Genomic DNA, 14421 nt, shown 5'->3' with positions numbered 1-14421 from the left:
TGCCAAAGTTTTGAGAACATACCTTCACCGAAGAGTCAAGCAGTATATTGCTCCCTCCTACGTATATCTCGCGAAGAGACCATGAGGATAAAATCAGAGAGATTAGAGCCCACACAGAGGCATACCGACAATCCTTCTTTCCACGAACAATACGAGACTGGAATAGAAGGGAGAACCGATAGAGGTACTCAAGGTACCCTCCGCCACACACCGTCAGGTGGCTTGCGGAGTATGGATGTAGATGTAGATGTAGATGTGGCCGTATCGTAGGTACAACCACAACGGAGGGGTATCTGTTGAGAGGCCAGACAAACGTGTGGTTCCTGAAGAGGGGCAGCAGCCTTTTCAGTAGTCGCAAGGGCAACAGTCTGGGTGATTGACTGATCTGGCCTTGTAACAATAACCAAAATAGCCTTGCTGTGCTGGTACTGTGAACGGCTGAAAGCAAGGGGAAACTACAGCCGTAATTTTTCCCGAGGGCATGTAGCTTTACTGTAAGATTAAATGATGATGGCGTCCTCTTGGGTAAAATATTCCAGAGGTAAAATAGTCCCCCATTCGGATCTCCGGGCGGGGACTACTCAAGAGGATGTCGTTATCAGGAGAAAGAAAACTGGCGTTCTATGGATCGGAGCGTGGAATGTCAGATCCCTTAACCGGGCAGGTAGGTTAGAAAATTTAAAAAGGGAAATGGATAGGTTAAAGTTACATATAGTGGGAATTAGTGAAGTTTGGTGGCAGGAGGAACAAGACTTTTGGTCAGCTGAATACAGGGTTATAAATACAAAGTCAAATAGGGGTAATGCAGGAGTAGGTTTAATAATGAATAGGAAAATAGGAACGCGGGTAAGCTACTACAATTAGCATAGTGAACGCATTATTGTGGCCAAGATAGATACAAAGCCCACACCTACTACAGTAGTACAAGTTTATATGCCAACTATCTCTGCTGATGACGAAGAAATTGAAGAAATGTTTGATGAAATAAAAGAAATTATTCAGATAGTGAAGGGAGACGAAAATTTAATAGTCATGGGTGACTGGAATTCGAGTGTAGGAAAAGGGAGAGAAGGAAACGTAGTAGGTGAATATGGATTGGGGCTAAGAAATGAAAGAGGGAGACGCCTGGTAGAATTTTGCACAGAGCACAACTTAATCATAGCTAACACTAGGTTTAAGAATCATGATAGAAGGTTGTATACATGGAAGAACCCTGGAGATACTAGAAGGTATCAGATAGATTATATAATGGTAAGACAGAGATTTAGGAACCAGATTTTAAATTGTAAGACATTTCCAGTGGCAGATGTGGACTCTGACCACAATCTATTGGTTATGACCTGCAGATAAAAACTGAAGAAACTGCAAAAAGGTGGGAATTTAAGGAGATGGGACCTGGATAACCTGACTAAAACAGAGGTTGTACAGAGTTTCAGGGAGAGCATAAGGGAACAATTGACAGGAATGGGGGAAAGAAATACAGTAGAAGAAGAATGGGTAGCTTTGAGGGATGAAGTAGTGTAGGCAGCAGAGGATCAAGTAGGTAAAAAGACAAGGGCTAGTAGAAATCCTTGGGTAACAGAAGAAATATTGAATTTAATTGATGAAAGGAGAAAATATAAAAATGCAGTAAATGAAGCAGGCAAAAAGGAATACAAACGTCTCAAAAATGAGATCGACAGGAAGTGCAAAATGGGTAAGCAGGGATGGCTAGAGGACAAATGTAAGGATGTAGAGGCTTATCTCACTAGGGGTAAGATAGATACTGCCTACAGGAAAATTAAAGAGACCTTTGGAGATAAGAGAACCACTTGTATGAACATCAAGAGCTCAGATGGAAAGCCAGTTCTAAGCAAAGAAGGGAAAGCAGAAAGGTGGAAGGAGTATATAGAGGGTCTATACAAGGGCGATGTACTTGAGGACAATATTATGGAAATGGAAGAGGATGTAGATGAAGATGAAATGGGAGAAATGATACTGCGTGAAGAGTTTGACAGAGCACTGAAAGACCTGAGTCGAAACAAGGCCCCGGAGTAGACAACATTCCATTGGAACTACTGATGGCCTTGGGAGAGCCAGTCCTGACAAAATTCTACCATCTGGTGAGCAAGATGTATGAAACAGATGAAATACCCTCAGACTTCAAGAAGAATATAATAATTCCAATCCCAAAGAAAGCAGGCGTTGACAGATGTGAAAATTACCGAACTATCAGTTTAATAAGTCACAGCTGCAAAATACTAACGCAAATTCTTTACAGACAAATGGAAAAACTGGTAGAAGCCGACCTCGGGGAAGATCAGTTTGGATTCCGTAGAAATGTTGGAACACGTGAAGCAGTACTGACCTTACGACTTATCTTAGAAGAAAGATTAAGGAAAGGCAAACCTACGTTTCTGGCATTTGTAGACTTAGAGAAAGCTTTTGACAATGTTGACTGGAATACTCTCTTTCAAATTCTAAAGGTGGCAGGGGTAAAATACAGGGAGCGAAAGGCTATTTACAATTAGTACAGAAACCAGATGGCAGTTATAAGAGTCGAGGGACATGAAAGGGAAGCAGTGGTTGGGAAGGGAGTAAGACAGGGTGGTAGCCTCTCCCCGATGTTATTCAATCTGTATATTGAGCAAGCAGTAAAGGAAACAAAAGAAAAATTTGGAGTAGGTATTAAAATCCATGGAGAAGAAATAAAAACTTTGAGGTTTGCCGATGACATTGTAATTCTGTCAGAGACAGCAAAGGACTTGGAAGAACAGTTGAACGGAATGGATGGTGTCTTGAAGGGAGGATATAAGATGAACATCAACAAAAGCAAAACGAGGATAATGGAATGTAGTCGAATTAAGTCGGGTGATGTTGAGGGTATTAGATTAGGAAATGAGACACTTAAAGTAGTAAAGGAGTTTTGCTATTTAGGGAGCAAAATAACTGATGATGGTCGAAGTAGAGAGGATATAAAATGTAGACTGGCAATGGGAAGGAAAGCGTTTCTGAAGAAGAGAAATTTGTTAACATTTAACATCGAGTATAGATTTAAGTGTCAGGAAGTCATTTCTGAAAGTATTTGTATGGAGTGTAGCCATGTATGGAAGTGAAACATGGACGGTAAATAGTTTGGACAAGAAGAGAATAGAAGCTTTCGAAATGTGGTGCTACAGAAGAATGCTGAAGATTAGATGGGTAGATCACATAACTAATGAGAAGGTACTGAATAGGATTGGGGAGAAGAGGAGTTTGTGGCACAACTTGACCAGAAGAAGGGATTGTTTGGTAGGACATGTTCTGAGGCATCAAGGGATCACCAATTTAGTATTGGAGGGCAGCGTGAAGGGTAAAAATCGTAGGGGGAGACCAGGAGATGAATACACTAAGCAGATACAGAAGGATGTAGGTTGCAGTAGGTACTGGGAGATGAAGAAATTTGCACAGGATAGAGTAGCATGGAGAGCTGCATCAAACCAGTCTCAGGACTGAAGACCACAACGACAACAACATGAAAGAGGCAAAGACAATGTTGTCAGATTTAGCTTCTCATAACATGTGCAAAATACTTATTTTCAAAAAACACGTATTTTACAGAAGTAGCTTCTGTAAACAGAGTTTGGACAAAGATCATGAAAGATCAGCTCATGAAGCCAAGCAGATTGACACTGGTCCATTGCGATCAACGGGTTGAGCCGTCCTGGTTTAGACGGAGGGAAATAAACTTGGGGTTTGCCACTAACACCATAGGACTTGGACGAGCAGTTCAGTGACATGTATAGCATCTTCCAAAGGGGTTGTGAGATGAAAATCAATAAGAGTAATGAAATGTAGTTAGCAAGAGAATTAGATTGAGAAATGAGATGCAGAAAGTAGTAGATGAGTTCTGATCTGCTGAAAGCAAAATGATTGTTGGCAGAGGTAAGGATGATACAAAAGATAATTTCGAATAGTAAGAACAGGTTTCCAAAAAAGAAAGAGACTTTTAACACCCAACATAAAGGAATTAATTTTGGAAATTTTTTGTGTGGAGTGTAGCCTTGTACAGAAATGAAGAAAATGGATGTTAAACAGCACAGATAAGTAGAATGCAAAGTCCAAGAAGAAAATAGATGCTTCTGAAATGTAGTGCTATCGACAAAGTTTGAAGTCTTACCTTCATAACAGAGAATCTCATTGATTTTGTGTCACAGGGATGAACTCAACCTCAGAATGGGTAAATGTAAAGTGGTGTCCCAAGAGAGTTGGTACAGGGCCTAGTCTTGATCTTAATGTGCAGAAATTACCTTTCAGTGGCCTTAAGGTTGGTTCAAAAATTTTGTTTACGACAAAAACACACTAATCAACAGTGCAAAATCAGCTCTACAGACAGCTCAGTGACAGCTAGAGAGACCAACAACTGGTTTACAACAGACTGTTTTAGTTTGTTCTGTCACATATGTACAAGTCTCAGATTTCATAATTACAGCGATGCTCTGAGACACGTTGTGACTTTAACATTATTATTGGCAGACGTTTGTGTCTCACAAATCACTTATTTCAGGTTTCTTCCAGTTCCAATAATAGCATTTCATCATCACCAGTATTGTAGTGTAGTGGCATTAAACATTTCTGATTTGCAGTCGTGTAGGCTGCAGCCTGGCTGTCTGTGTGCCAGATGTTTGCCCACCTGTCTGCAGGAAGGTCTTGAGTCATTGCATTGCCTTGGCACTGCATCTGGACTGAAGTGATGACCTGTATGAGTTCCATATTGTAATGGCACAGGTCCAGGCAGGAGCCCATTGCCAAATTCAAGGCATTGGTTGCAGTCAACCGAAGCAGCATTTCAACATACTGACAAATTCCTCAGTACCAACCCATTTCTCTGGTTATATCCAGAAGGTTCAAAGGCACTGAAGTATTCACGAGTACTTTTATTCCCAATTAACAACCCCCTTTTCGTGTATATATACTTCTAGGCTAGCCTAGTAGATCATTGATACAGTTGGGCTATGCAGTGACATCCATTGTGTGTCAGTCTCTGCTATGGAGTCACTGACATTCTTGTGATGCATTGGTCATTGATGCTGCTGGTCTGAAAATTGACTGCTGCCTAATGGCCTAGCCATCATGTCACCTTCACTTGGCTGCCATCTCCGTGACACTGTCAGCTGGAGGTCCTCCGCCCGCCACAGGTCCAAAGGATGGATGGAGATCATCCCAGTTCCATGCCACTGGGGACCTATGATGCTAGATGCATCACCCCAGAGATTGGTTCAGGGTTTGTCATCTGGATGTTACTGCTGTCTCCACTAAGCTAGCCACTGGCCTACCTCACTCAGGACACCCAAGGCATGAACCTGTCATGCCATACTGACTTGGTAACAGCGAGCTGCACAGCATGCACTGATAACCGAAGTTGCTGGCTACCGGACTTACTCTTTGAGAAGCGCTTACAGGGGTGCATCCACACTGGTGTTCCTGAGTGCAAAGTTAAATGCTTGTTGTCTGCTTACTGCATGCGTGCTAGATAACAATAAAGAACTTTTGACACATGGCCCCTCCATCCACCTCCAGCAGAGAACCACTTGCCCATTCCATTCTCTGTATTAACTGCACGATATCAATCAAATGGAAGTAGGCAATAAGAATTTGAACAAATCAGCTGTGGTTTATTGCAGTATTTTATTTTGCCTCTTCTGTTGTTCATATGTATCTTCTGTTGTTCTTATGTAAATAAATGACCTGCCACTTGGCTTATCATAAGATAGATGTTTCGTTCTTGAAGATGACACAAGTGTAGGAGTAAATAGTAGCGCCAGTGCTTGTGCTGAAAAGGCAGCAAAGTACAAACGATGCGTACCAGGAGGAATACGAGGGGGTGGGGGCTCTACTATATTCCTTGATACTTCTATTATTTATTTTCAGAATTGTGTGGATAGTATTGAACTTCTTCATCCACACTGTGCAAACCACTGTGAAGAGCATGACAGTGGGTACTTCCCATTGTCCCAGCAAGTTATTAAGTCTTCTTCCTGTTCCATTTGTGATGGAGCACAGGAAGAATGACTGTTGAAATGCCTCTGTAATTAATGCTGTTATTAATCCTAATCTTGCCATCACAATCTCTACTGCAGCAATACCTAGATAATTGAAAGCCAGTTCTTGAAACATTGTAAGTACTTTAGTGGGATAATTGCCGTGTACCTTCAAGCGTCTACCAATTCAGATTTGCGATCTTTTCTGTGAAGCTCTAGTTTTTTGACTGCTGCTTAACAGTATACACTAATGAACTAAAACAGTATAACCACCTGCCTAATAGCTTGTTTGTGCGTCTTTGGAATGAAAGACGTCGCCAGTTCTGTGTATCAGGGATCTGACGGTTTGTTGGTAGGTTTGTGGAGGTATGTGGAATTAGATGTCCATGCACAAGTCGTGTAACTTGAATAAATAACAGGCTCCTGATTTGCATATATGGTGATGGCACCTGATAGTGACCCAGATGGCTTCAATATGACTTACATCGGGTGAATTTGGTAGCCGAGACATCAATGTCAGTTCACTATAATGCTCCTCAGACAACTGTAGCATGGTTCTATCTTCGAGACATGGACAAATGTACTTCTGAAAGGCGATATTGCCATCAGGAAAGACGTAAAGCATGAAGGGATGCAGATGATTCGCAGCTGTCAGTGTGTCTTCGATTACTACCACAGGTCCCATACAAGTGCAGGAGAATTTCTCCCATAGCACAATATTGGTCCCACCAGCCTGCATCGATGACATGCTGTACGTTTCGAGCTGCTGTTCACCTTGATGATGATTTTTGTGGAGACAACTACCAACCTAGTGTAGCAAAAATGTGATTCGCCTGAAGAGCCGACATGTTTCCATTGATCGGTGGTTGAATCCTGATGGTCCCATGCTGACTGCAATCGTAATTGAGTTTGTCGTTGGGTCAACATGTCAACACATACAGGTGGTCTGCTGCGGAGCTCCATGTTCAACAATGTACAAATAATGATGTGCTCCGAAACACTTCTGTGTGCACCAGCATTGTGCTCTTTCAGCAGAGAAGCCACAGATCACCAATATCATACTTTATAGAGCAGACAAGTCTTCGAACCTCATGTTCTGTGAAGAGCCGTGCACATGCAATGATTTAGCGTCCAGTGGTAGTTTCAGTTCCTCCTACCTCTCACAGTAGATGCCACATTTGACGAGCTTCACTGTTTTCAAGATACTCATTCAGAGGCTCTGCGTAATAATAATCTGCTCTTATCTCAGTGAATTTCCCCACTTGATGCCCATATCTTCGCTAGGGTTATCACCTGTCCATGTCTGATCCACTTACAAACTTTTGTTACTGCGTCTCGTTCTTGCAATGCCACCAAGCGGCATCCGATGTTGTGGTGGCAATGGTCATAAGGTTTTGGCTCATCAGTGTATGTATTCATTAATGCCATTTATAGTTACCAATATTTATATTTTCTCAAAAAATAGTGAAAAACCGTGATTGTAGTACTAGGACTTCAAAGAGGCTAACATTAAGAGAGAAAAGTCAGATAAACGTATTCAATAATTTGCTGAAGTATATCTGTCTTCTAGGGTATTTTGTTGTAATTTATTGTTTGAATGTTCTGGCATTTGATTTACCATCATTCGTTTGTGTGAATAGTTTAAAGTTGGATTAAAAAACATTCTGTTGGGCACTTATAGTGGAAAGGAATTACTGATGAAATATTTTTTTCCCTTTACAGAACAAGTGAAAAAATTCAGCTTAGACACAGACAGCAACTTCCAGAACCAGTTGATGAAATGACAGCTGATGTTATGCATTATGCCTCGGTTTCAAAGGATCCTTTCAATCTCTCTCATATGGCATTGTCAATGCCAGTAAATATTCATTATGGAAGTACAGCTGGTGCTAAACAAGAAGACAGTGATAACTCGTGAGTTTTATCTGCTTTCTTTAAATAATTAAGTATTAAAGCAAATTATTTTACCCTAGATATTGTGGCATGGAGCAAGTAAGTACACATTTTCTATGTGATCTGATGATAATTTTAAGTTGTTATATTACTTCAGACCACACATTATTTTATGAAAAGAGTGGGTATTTGTGACTGTCATAGTTGGACTCCTGACAGGTCATATAATTGTACCGTTTTCTACTTTTAACTTAATTTATATTATCGTAATTTGACCATACAAATACATCTGACTAATAATGGAATGAATGAAATAACTACTTGAATTGCAATTCATTGAAGTTGAACATAGAAGCTTACCATTCAAACTTGCGTCCCCCCCCCCCCCCCCGGCCCCAACCACACCCCCACCCCCATCCACACCCCCACCCACACCTTCTGACCCTTGGCTTCTACCACTCTGCCCCTGCACATACTGTCCCTGTCCCTCTGCTCCTAGCTACTGTCTTACGCCTAACCCCCTCACCCATAACTCCCACTGCCATAGCCTCTACACCCCCAGTGTAGGTCCTACCCCTGCCACCATAGATCCTATCACACCCCATTGCCTCTACATCTACATACCCCCCTTGTTGACTCTACACCCATCAAACCTCCTTGTGCCCCTAACCACCTTCTTGACTCTACACAACCTACCCCACCAAACACCCCTACAACTTTTCTTAAATCTATACCCCCACCACAACCCTGTACCCCCACCACAACCCTATATCCTACTACCAAGCCACTACACCCCAACCCCTACTGTGCTGCCCAGCTGCTACCCCTCCTCCTACTTTCCCTGACCCAGCTACCCTCACCTCCCGCTGCCCTAGCCCTTGCTCCCACCCCTCGTGACCCCGATCCCCGCGCTATCGTCCCTGACACCCTCTTTCCCACCACTCGTGCCCCTCTGCCACCATTGCCTCTGACGTCATAGTCCCTGCCGCTCTCCCCCCCCCCCCCCCCCCCCGCCATCCATCCATCCAATGCCATCGATCCAAGCGTTCTCTCCCTTGCTGCCATTGCCCTCGCCCCCCGTCACCATTGCCCTCGCCCCCCGTCACCATTGCCCTCGCCCCCCGTCACCATTGCCCTCGCCCCCCGTCACCATTGTCCTCGACCCCCCCCCCTGACACCATTGTCCTGGCCCCCCTGTCACCATTGTCCTAGTCCCCTGTTGTCTTTGCACCCCCCCCCCCCCACCGCCTTTCCACACTGTCATCCATGCCCATTCTGCCCTAAACTCCACTGCTCTCCCCACACTCCCACTGAATGCCCATCACCCTTGCCCCTGTCATCTATGCTCTGCCCTTGCTCGCCCCCTCCACCCATGCACACCAATGCGTGCCCCTGCCACCATCACCCCACCCACGCCCCCATCAACCTCGCCCTAACCCACGCCCCCATCAACATAGCCCTGCCCACGCCCCCATCAACCTAGCCCTGCCCACGCCCCCATCAACCTAGCCCTGCCCACGCCCCCATCAACCTCGCCCTGCCCACGCCCCCATCAACCTCGCCCTGCCCACGCCCCCATCAACCTCGCCCTGCCCACGCCCCCACAACCTCGCACTGCCCACGCCCCCATCAGCCTCGCCCTGCCCACGCCCCCATCAGCCTCGCCCTGCCCACGCCCCCATCAGCCTCGCCCTGCCCACGCCCCCATCAGCCTCGCCCTGCCCACGCCCCCATCAGCCTCGCCCTGCCCACGCCCCCATCAGCCTCGCCCTGCCCACGCCCCCATCAGCCTCGCCCTGCCCACGCCCCCATCAGCCTCGCCCTGCCCACGCCCCCATCAGCCTCGCCCTGCCCACGCCCCCATCAGCCTCGCCCTGCCCACGCCCCCATCAGCCTCGCCCTGCCCACGCCCCCATCGACCTCGCCCTGCCCACGCCCCCATCGACCTCGCCCTGCCCACGCCCCCATCGACCTCGCCCTGCCCACGCCCCCATCGACCTCGCCCTGCCCACGCCCCCATCGACCTCGCCCTGCCCACGCCCCCATCGACCTCGCCCTGCCCACGCCCCCATCGACCTCGCCCGGCCCACGCCCCCATCGACCTCGCCCGGCCCACGCCCCCATCGACCCCGCCCCGCCCACGCCCCTATCGACCCCCCCGGCATGCCCACGCCCCCATCAACCCCGCCCCGCCGACGCCCCCATCAACCCCGCCCCGCCTACGCACCCATCAACCCCGCCCCGCCCACGCCCTTCAACCCCGCCCCGCCCACACCCCTATCGACCCCCCCCCACCTCGCCCTCGCCACCATCGACCCCAACCCTCCCACGCCCCCATCGACCCCGCCGCGCCCACGCCCCCATCAACCCCGCCGCGCCCACGCCCCCATCAACCCCGCCGCGCCCACGCCCCCATCAACCCCGCCGCGCCCACGCCCCCATCAACCCCGCCGCGCCCACGCCCCCATCAACCCCGCCGCGCCCACGCCCCCATCAAACCCGCCGCGCCCACGCCCCATCAACCTGCCGCGCCCTCGCCCCATCAACCCCCGCGCCCACCCCCCCCATCAACGCCCCCGCGTCCACGCCCCCATCAACCCACCGCGCCCACGCCCCCATCAACACCGCCGCGCCCACGCCCCCATCAACACCGCCGCGCCCACGCCCCCATCAACCCCGCCGCTCCCACGCCCCCATCAACCCCCGCCGCGCCCACGCCCCCCTCAACCCCGCCCCGCCCACGCCCCCATCAACCCCGCCCCGCCCACGCCCCCATCAACCCCGCCCCGCCCACGCCCCCATCAACCCCGCCCCGCCCACGCCCCCATCAACCCCGCCCCGCCCACGCCCCCATCAACCCCGCCGCGCCCACGCCCCCATCAAACCCGCCGCACCCACGCCCCATCAACCCTCCCCGCCTTTGCCCCCATCAACCCTGCCGTACCCACGCCCCCATCAACCCCGCCCCGCCCACGACCCCATCAACGCCCCCGCGCCCACGACCCCATCAACGCCCCCGCGCCCACGACCCCATCAACGCCCCCGCGCCCACGCCCCCATCAACCCCCCGCGCCCACGCCCCCATCAACACCGCCGCGCCCACGCTCCCATCAACCCCGCCACTCCCACGCCCCCATCAACCCCGCCCCACCCACGCCCCCATCAACCCCGCCCCGCCCACGGCCCCATCATATTCGAACCCGCCCACGCCCCAATAAACCTCGTCCCGCCCACGCCCCAATCAACCTCGTCCCGCCCACGCCCCATCAGCCTTGCCACAGCCCACGTCCCCATCAGCCTCACCCTGCCCACGCCCTGCACATACCCAAGCCACCTCCTCGCCCTGCCGACAGTCCCGCCACCTCCTCGCCCTGCCCACAGCCCCGCCACCTCCTCGCCCTGCCCACAGCCCTGCCACCTGTGCTGGCACAGTCCCTCTGGCCTCGCCCTTGCCTGTGCTGACACAGTCCCTTTGCCCTCACCATTGCCTCTATTGCCTTAGTCCCAGTGCCATAACTCTTGCATCCTTTCACCCCACCTTTCCCCCACCTCTTTCCATCCCTCCTTGCCCCTCCAGTTTCTCCCTGCCCCTTTCCATCCCGCACCACCAGTTGTCTTTGTACCCTCCCATCCTGCATCATCAGTTCCTCGTGCCCCCTTCTGCCGTGCACCGCCAATTCTTCCATACCCCTTCCACCTCAGCTCGCCCCTTCTTCTCGACCTGCTCCTCCTTGTCACCTCACCACTTCTCGCCCCGCTATTTCTTGTCGCCCCGCTATTTCTTATCGCCCCCCAATTTCTCTCGCCCCCCAAATATCTTCTCGCCCCCCCAATTTCTTCTCGCCCCCCCAATTTCTTCTCGCCCCCCCAATTTCTTCTCGCCCCCCCAATTTCTTCTCGCCCCCCCCCCCAATTTCTTCTCGCCCCCCCCCAATTTCTTCTCGCCCCCCCAATTTCTTCTCGCCCCCCAATTTCTTCTCGCCCCCCAATTTCTTCTCGCCCCCCCCAATTTCTTCTCGCCCCCCCAATTTCTTCTCGCCTCCCCAATTTCTTCTCGCCTCCCCAATTTCTTCTCGCCCCCCCAATTTCTTCTCGCCCCCCCAATTTCTTCTCGCCCCCCCAATTTCTTCTCGCCCCCCCAATTTCTTCTCGCCCCCCCAATTTCTTCTCGCCCCCCCAATTTCTTCTCGCCCCCCCCAATTTCTTCTCGCCCCCCCCAATTTCTTCTCGCCCCCCCCAATTTCTTCTCGCCCCCCCCAATTTCTTCTCGCCCCCCCCAATTTCTTCTCGCCCCCCCCAATTTCTTCTCGCCCCCCCAATTTCTTCTCGCCCCCCCCAATTTCTTCTCGCCCCCCCCCAATTTCTTCTCGCCCCCCAATTTCCTCTCGCCCCCCAATTTCCTCTCGCCCCCCAATTTCCGCTCGCCCCACAATTTCCGCTCGCCCCACCACTTCTCCTCGCCCCACCACTTCTCCTCGCCCCACCACTTCTCCTCGCCCCACCACTTCTCCTCGCCCCTCCACTTCTCCTCGCCCCTCCACTTCTCCTCGCCCCTCCACTTCTCCTCGCCCCACCACTTCTCCTCGCCCCACCACTTCTCCTCGCCCCACCACTTCTCCTCGCCCCACCACTTCTCCTCGCCCCACCACTTCTCCTCGCCCCACCACTTCTCCTCGCCCCACCACTTCTCCTCGCCCCACCACTTCTCCTCGCCCCACCACTTCTCCTCGCCCCACCACTTCTCCTCGCCCCACCACTTCTCCTCGCCCCACCACTTCTCCTCGCCCCACCACTTCTCCTCGCCCCACCACTTCTCCTCGCCCCACCACTTCTCCTCGCCCCACCACTTCTCCTCGCCCCACCACTTCTCCTCGCCCCACCACTTCTCCTCGCCCCACCACTTCTCCTCGCCCCACCACTTCTCCTCGCCCCACCACTTCTCCTCGCCCCACCACTTCTCCTCGCCCCACCACTTCTCCTCGCCCCACCACTTCTCCTCGCCCCACCACTTCTTGCCCTCCCACCTTCTTCTCTCTCCACCACTTCTTGCCCCGCTACTTCTTCTCGCCCCACCACTTCTTGCCCCGCTACTTCTTCTCGCCCCACCACTTCTTGCCCCGCTACTTCTTCTCGCCCCACCACTTCTTGCCCCGCTACTTCTTCTCGCCCCACCACTTCTTGCTCCGCTACTTCTTCTCGCCCCACCATTTTTCGCACCAGTTCTCCCTGCGCCGCCCCGCCATATCACTTCTCCGTGCTCCATCAGTTCTCCCTGCTCCACCAGTTCTCCCTGCTCCACCAGTTCTCCCTGCTCCACCAGTTCTCCCTGCTCCACCAGTTCTCCCTGCTCCACCAGTTCTCCCTGCATCATCCCGCCACGCCACTTCTCCCTACCCTCCCACACCATTTCTCCTGGCCTCCCACACCTCTTCTCCAAGCCCACCACACCAAGCCCTGAAAGCAACGCCACTTCTCCCAACCCTGCCCTGACACACCATGCCACTTGTCCCTACCCTGGCCTGGCCCACAACGTCACTTATCAATGCTATTTCGTGGCCCACCACGCCACGTATCACTGCCCTGCCCTGGCCCACCACGCCACGTATCACTGCCCTGCGCTGGCCCACCACGCCACGTATCACTGCCCTGCCCTGGCCCACCACGCCACGTATCACTGCCCTGCCCTGGCCCACCACGCCACGTATCACTGCCCTGCCCTGGCCCACCACGCCACGTATCACTGCCCTGCCCTGGCCCACCACGCCACTTATCACTGCCCTGCCCTGGCCCACCACGCCACTTATCACTGCCCTGCCCTGGCCCACCACGCCACGTATCACTGCCCTGCGCTGGCCCACCACGCCACGTATCACTGCCCTGCCCTGGCCCACCACGCCACGTATCACTGCCCTGCCCTGGCCCACCACGCCACGTATCACTGCCCTGCCCTGGCCCACCACGCCACGTATCACTGCCCTGCCCTGGCCCACCACGCCACGTATCACTGCCCTGCCCTGGCCCACCACGCCACGTATCACTGCCCTGCCCTGGCCCACCACGCCACGGATCACTTCCCTGCCCTGCACTGGACCACCATGCCACTTATCACTGCTCTGCTCCTACTGCTCCACCCGTGCTTACATTACTCCCTCTCATCTACCCACTGACATATTTGCACTCCCCATTTACCCTTCCCATTTACCCTTCCCCCCCACTCCCCGTCGACCCTTCCCCGCTACTCCCTGTCGACCCTTCCCCGCCACTCCCTGTCGACCCTTCCCCGCCACTCCCTGTCGACCCTTCCCCGCCACTCCCCGTCGACCCTTCCCCCCCACTCCCCGTCGACCCTTCCCCCCCACTCCCCGTCGACCCTTCCCCCCCACTCGCCGTCGACCCTTCCCCCCACTCGCCGTCGACCCTTCCCCCCCACTCGCCGTCGACCCTTCCCCCCCACTCGCCTTCGACCCTTCCCCCCCACTCGCCTTCGACCCTTCCCCCCCACTCGCCGTCGACGCTTCCCCCCACTCGC

At 52.1% G+C, this 14421-nt stretch overlaps 1 protein-coding gene across 5 annotated transcripts in view; it reads left to right on the top strand.

The window, feature by feature from the left end:
- Nucleotides 1-14421, top strand: part of LOC126091235 (uncharacterized) — a 133416-nt gene that overhangs the window by 56134 nt on the left and 62861 nt on the right. For all 5 annotated transcript variants that reach the window (XM_049907046.1, XM_049907048.1, XM_049907049.1 and 2 more), the window contains one exon: nucleotides 7722-7913. In XM_049907046.1, coding sequence (XP_049763003.1) covers nucleotides 7722-7913 — 192 coding nt within the window. The remainder of the gene's footprint in view (nucleotides 1-7721; nucleotides 7914-14421) is intronic.

This window comes from Schistocerca cancellata, chromosome 1, assembly GCF_023864275.1.
Source record: "Schistocerca cancellata isolate TAMUIC-IGC-003103 chromosome 1, iqSchCanc2.1, whole genome shotgun sequence".
In the NCBI taxonomy this organism is placed as follows: Eukaryota; Metazoa; Arthropoda; class Insecta; order Orthoptera; family Acrididae; genus Schistocerca; species Schistocerca cancellata.
The sequence above is the reverse complement of the archived record's forward strand: the minus strand, read 5'-3'. Positions and strand labels throughout refer to the sequence as shown.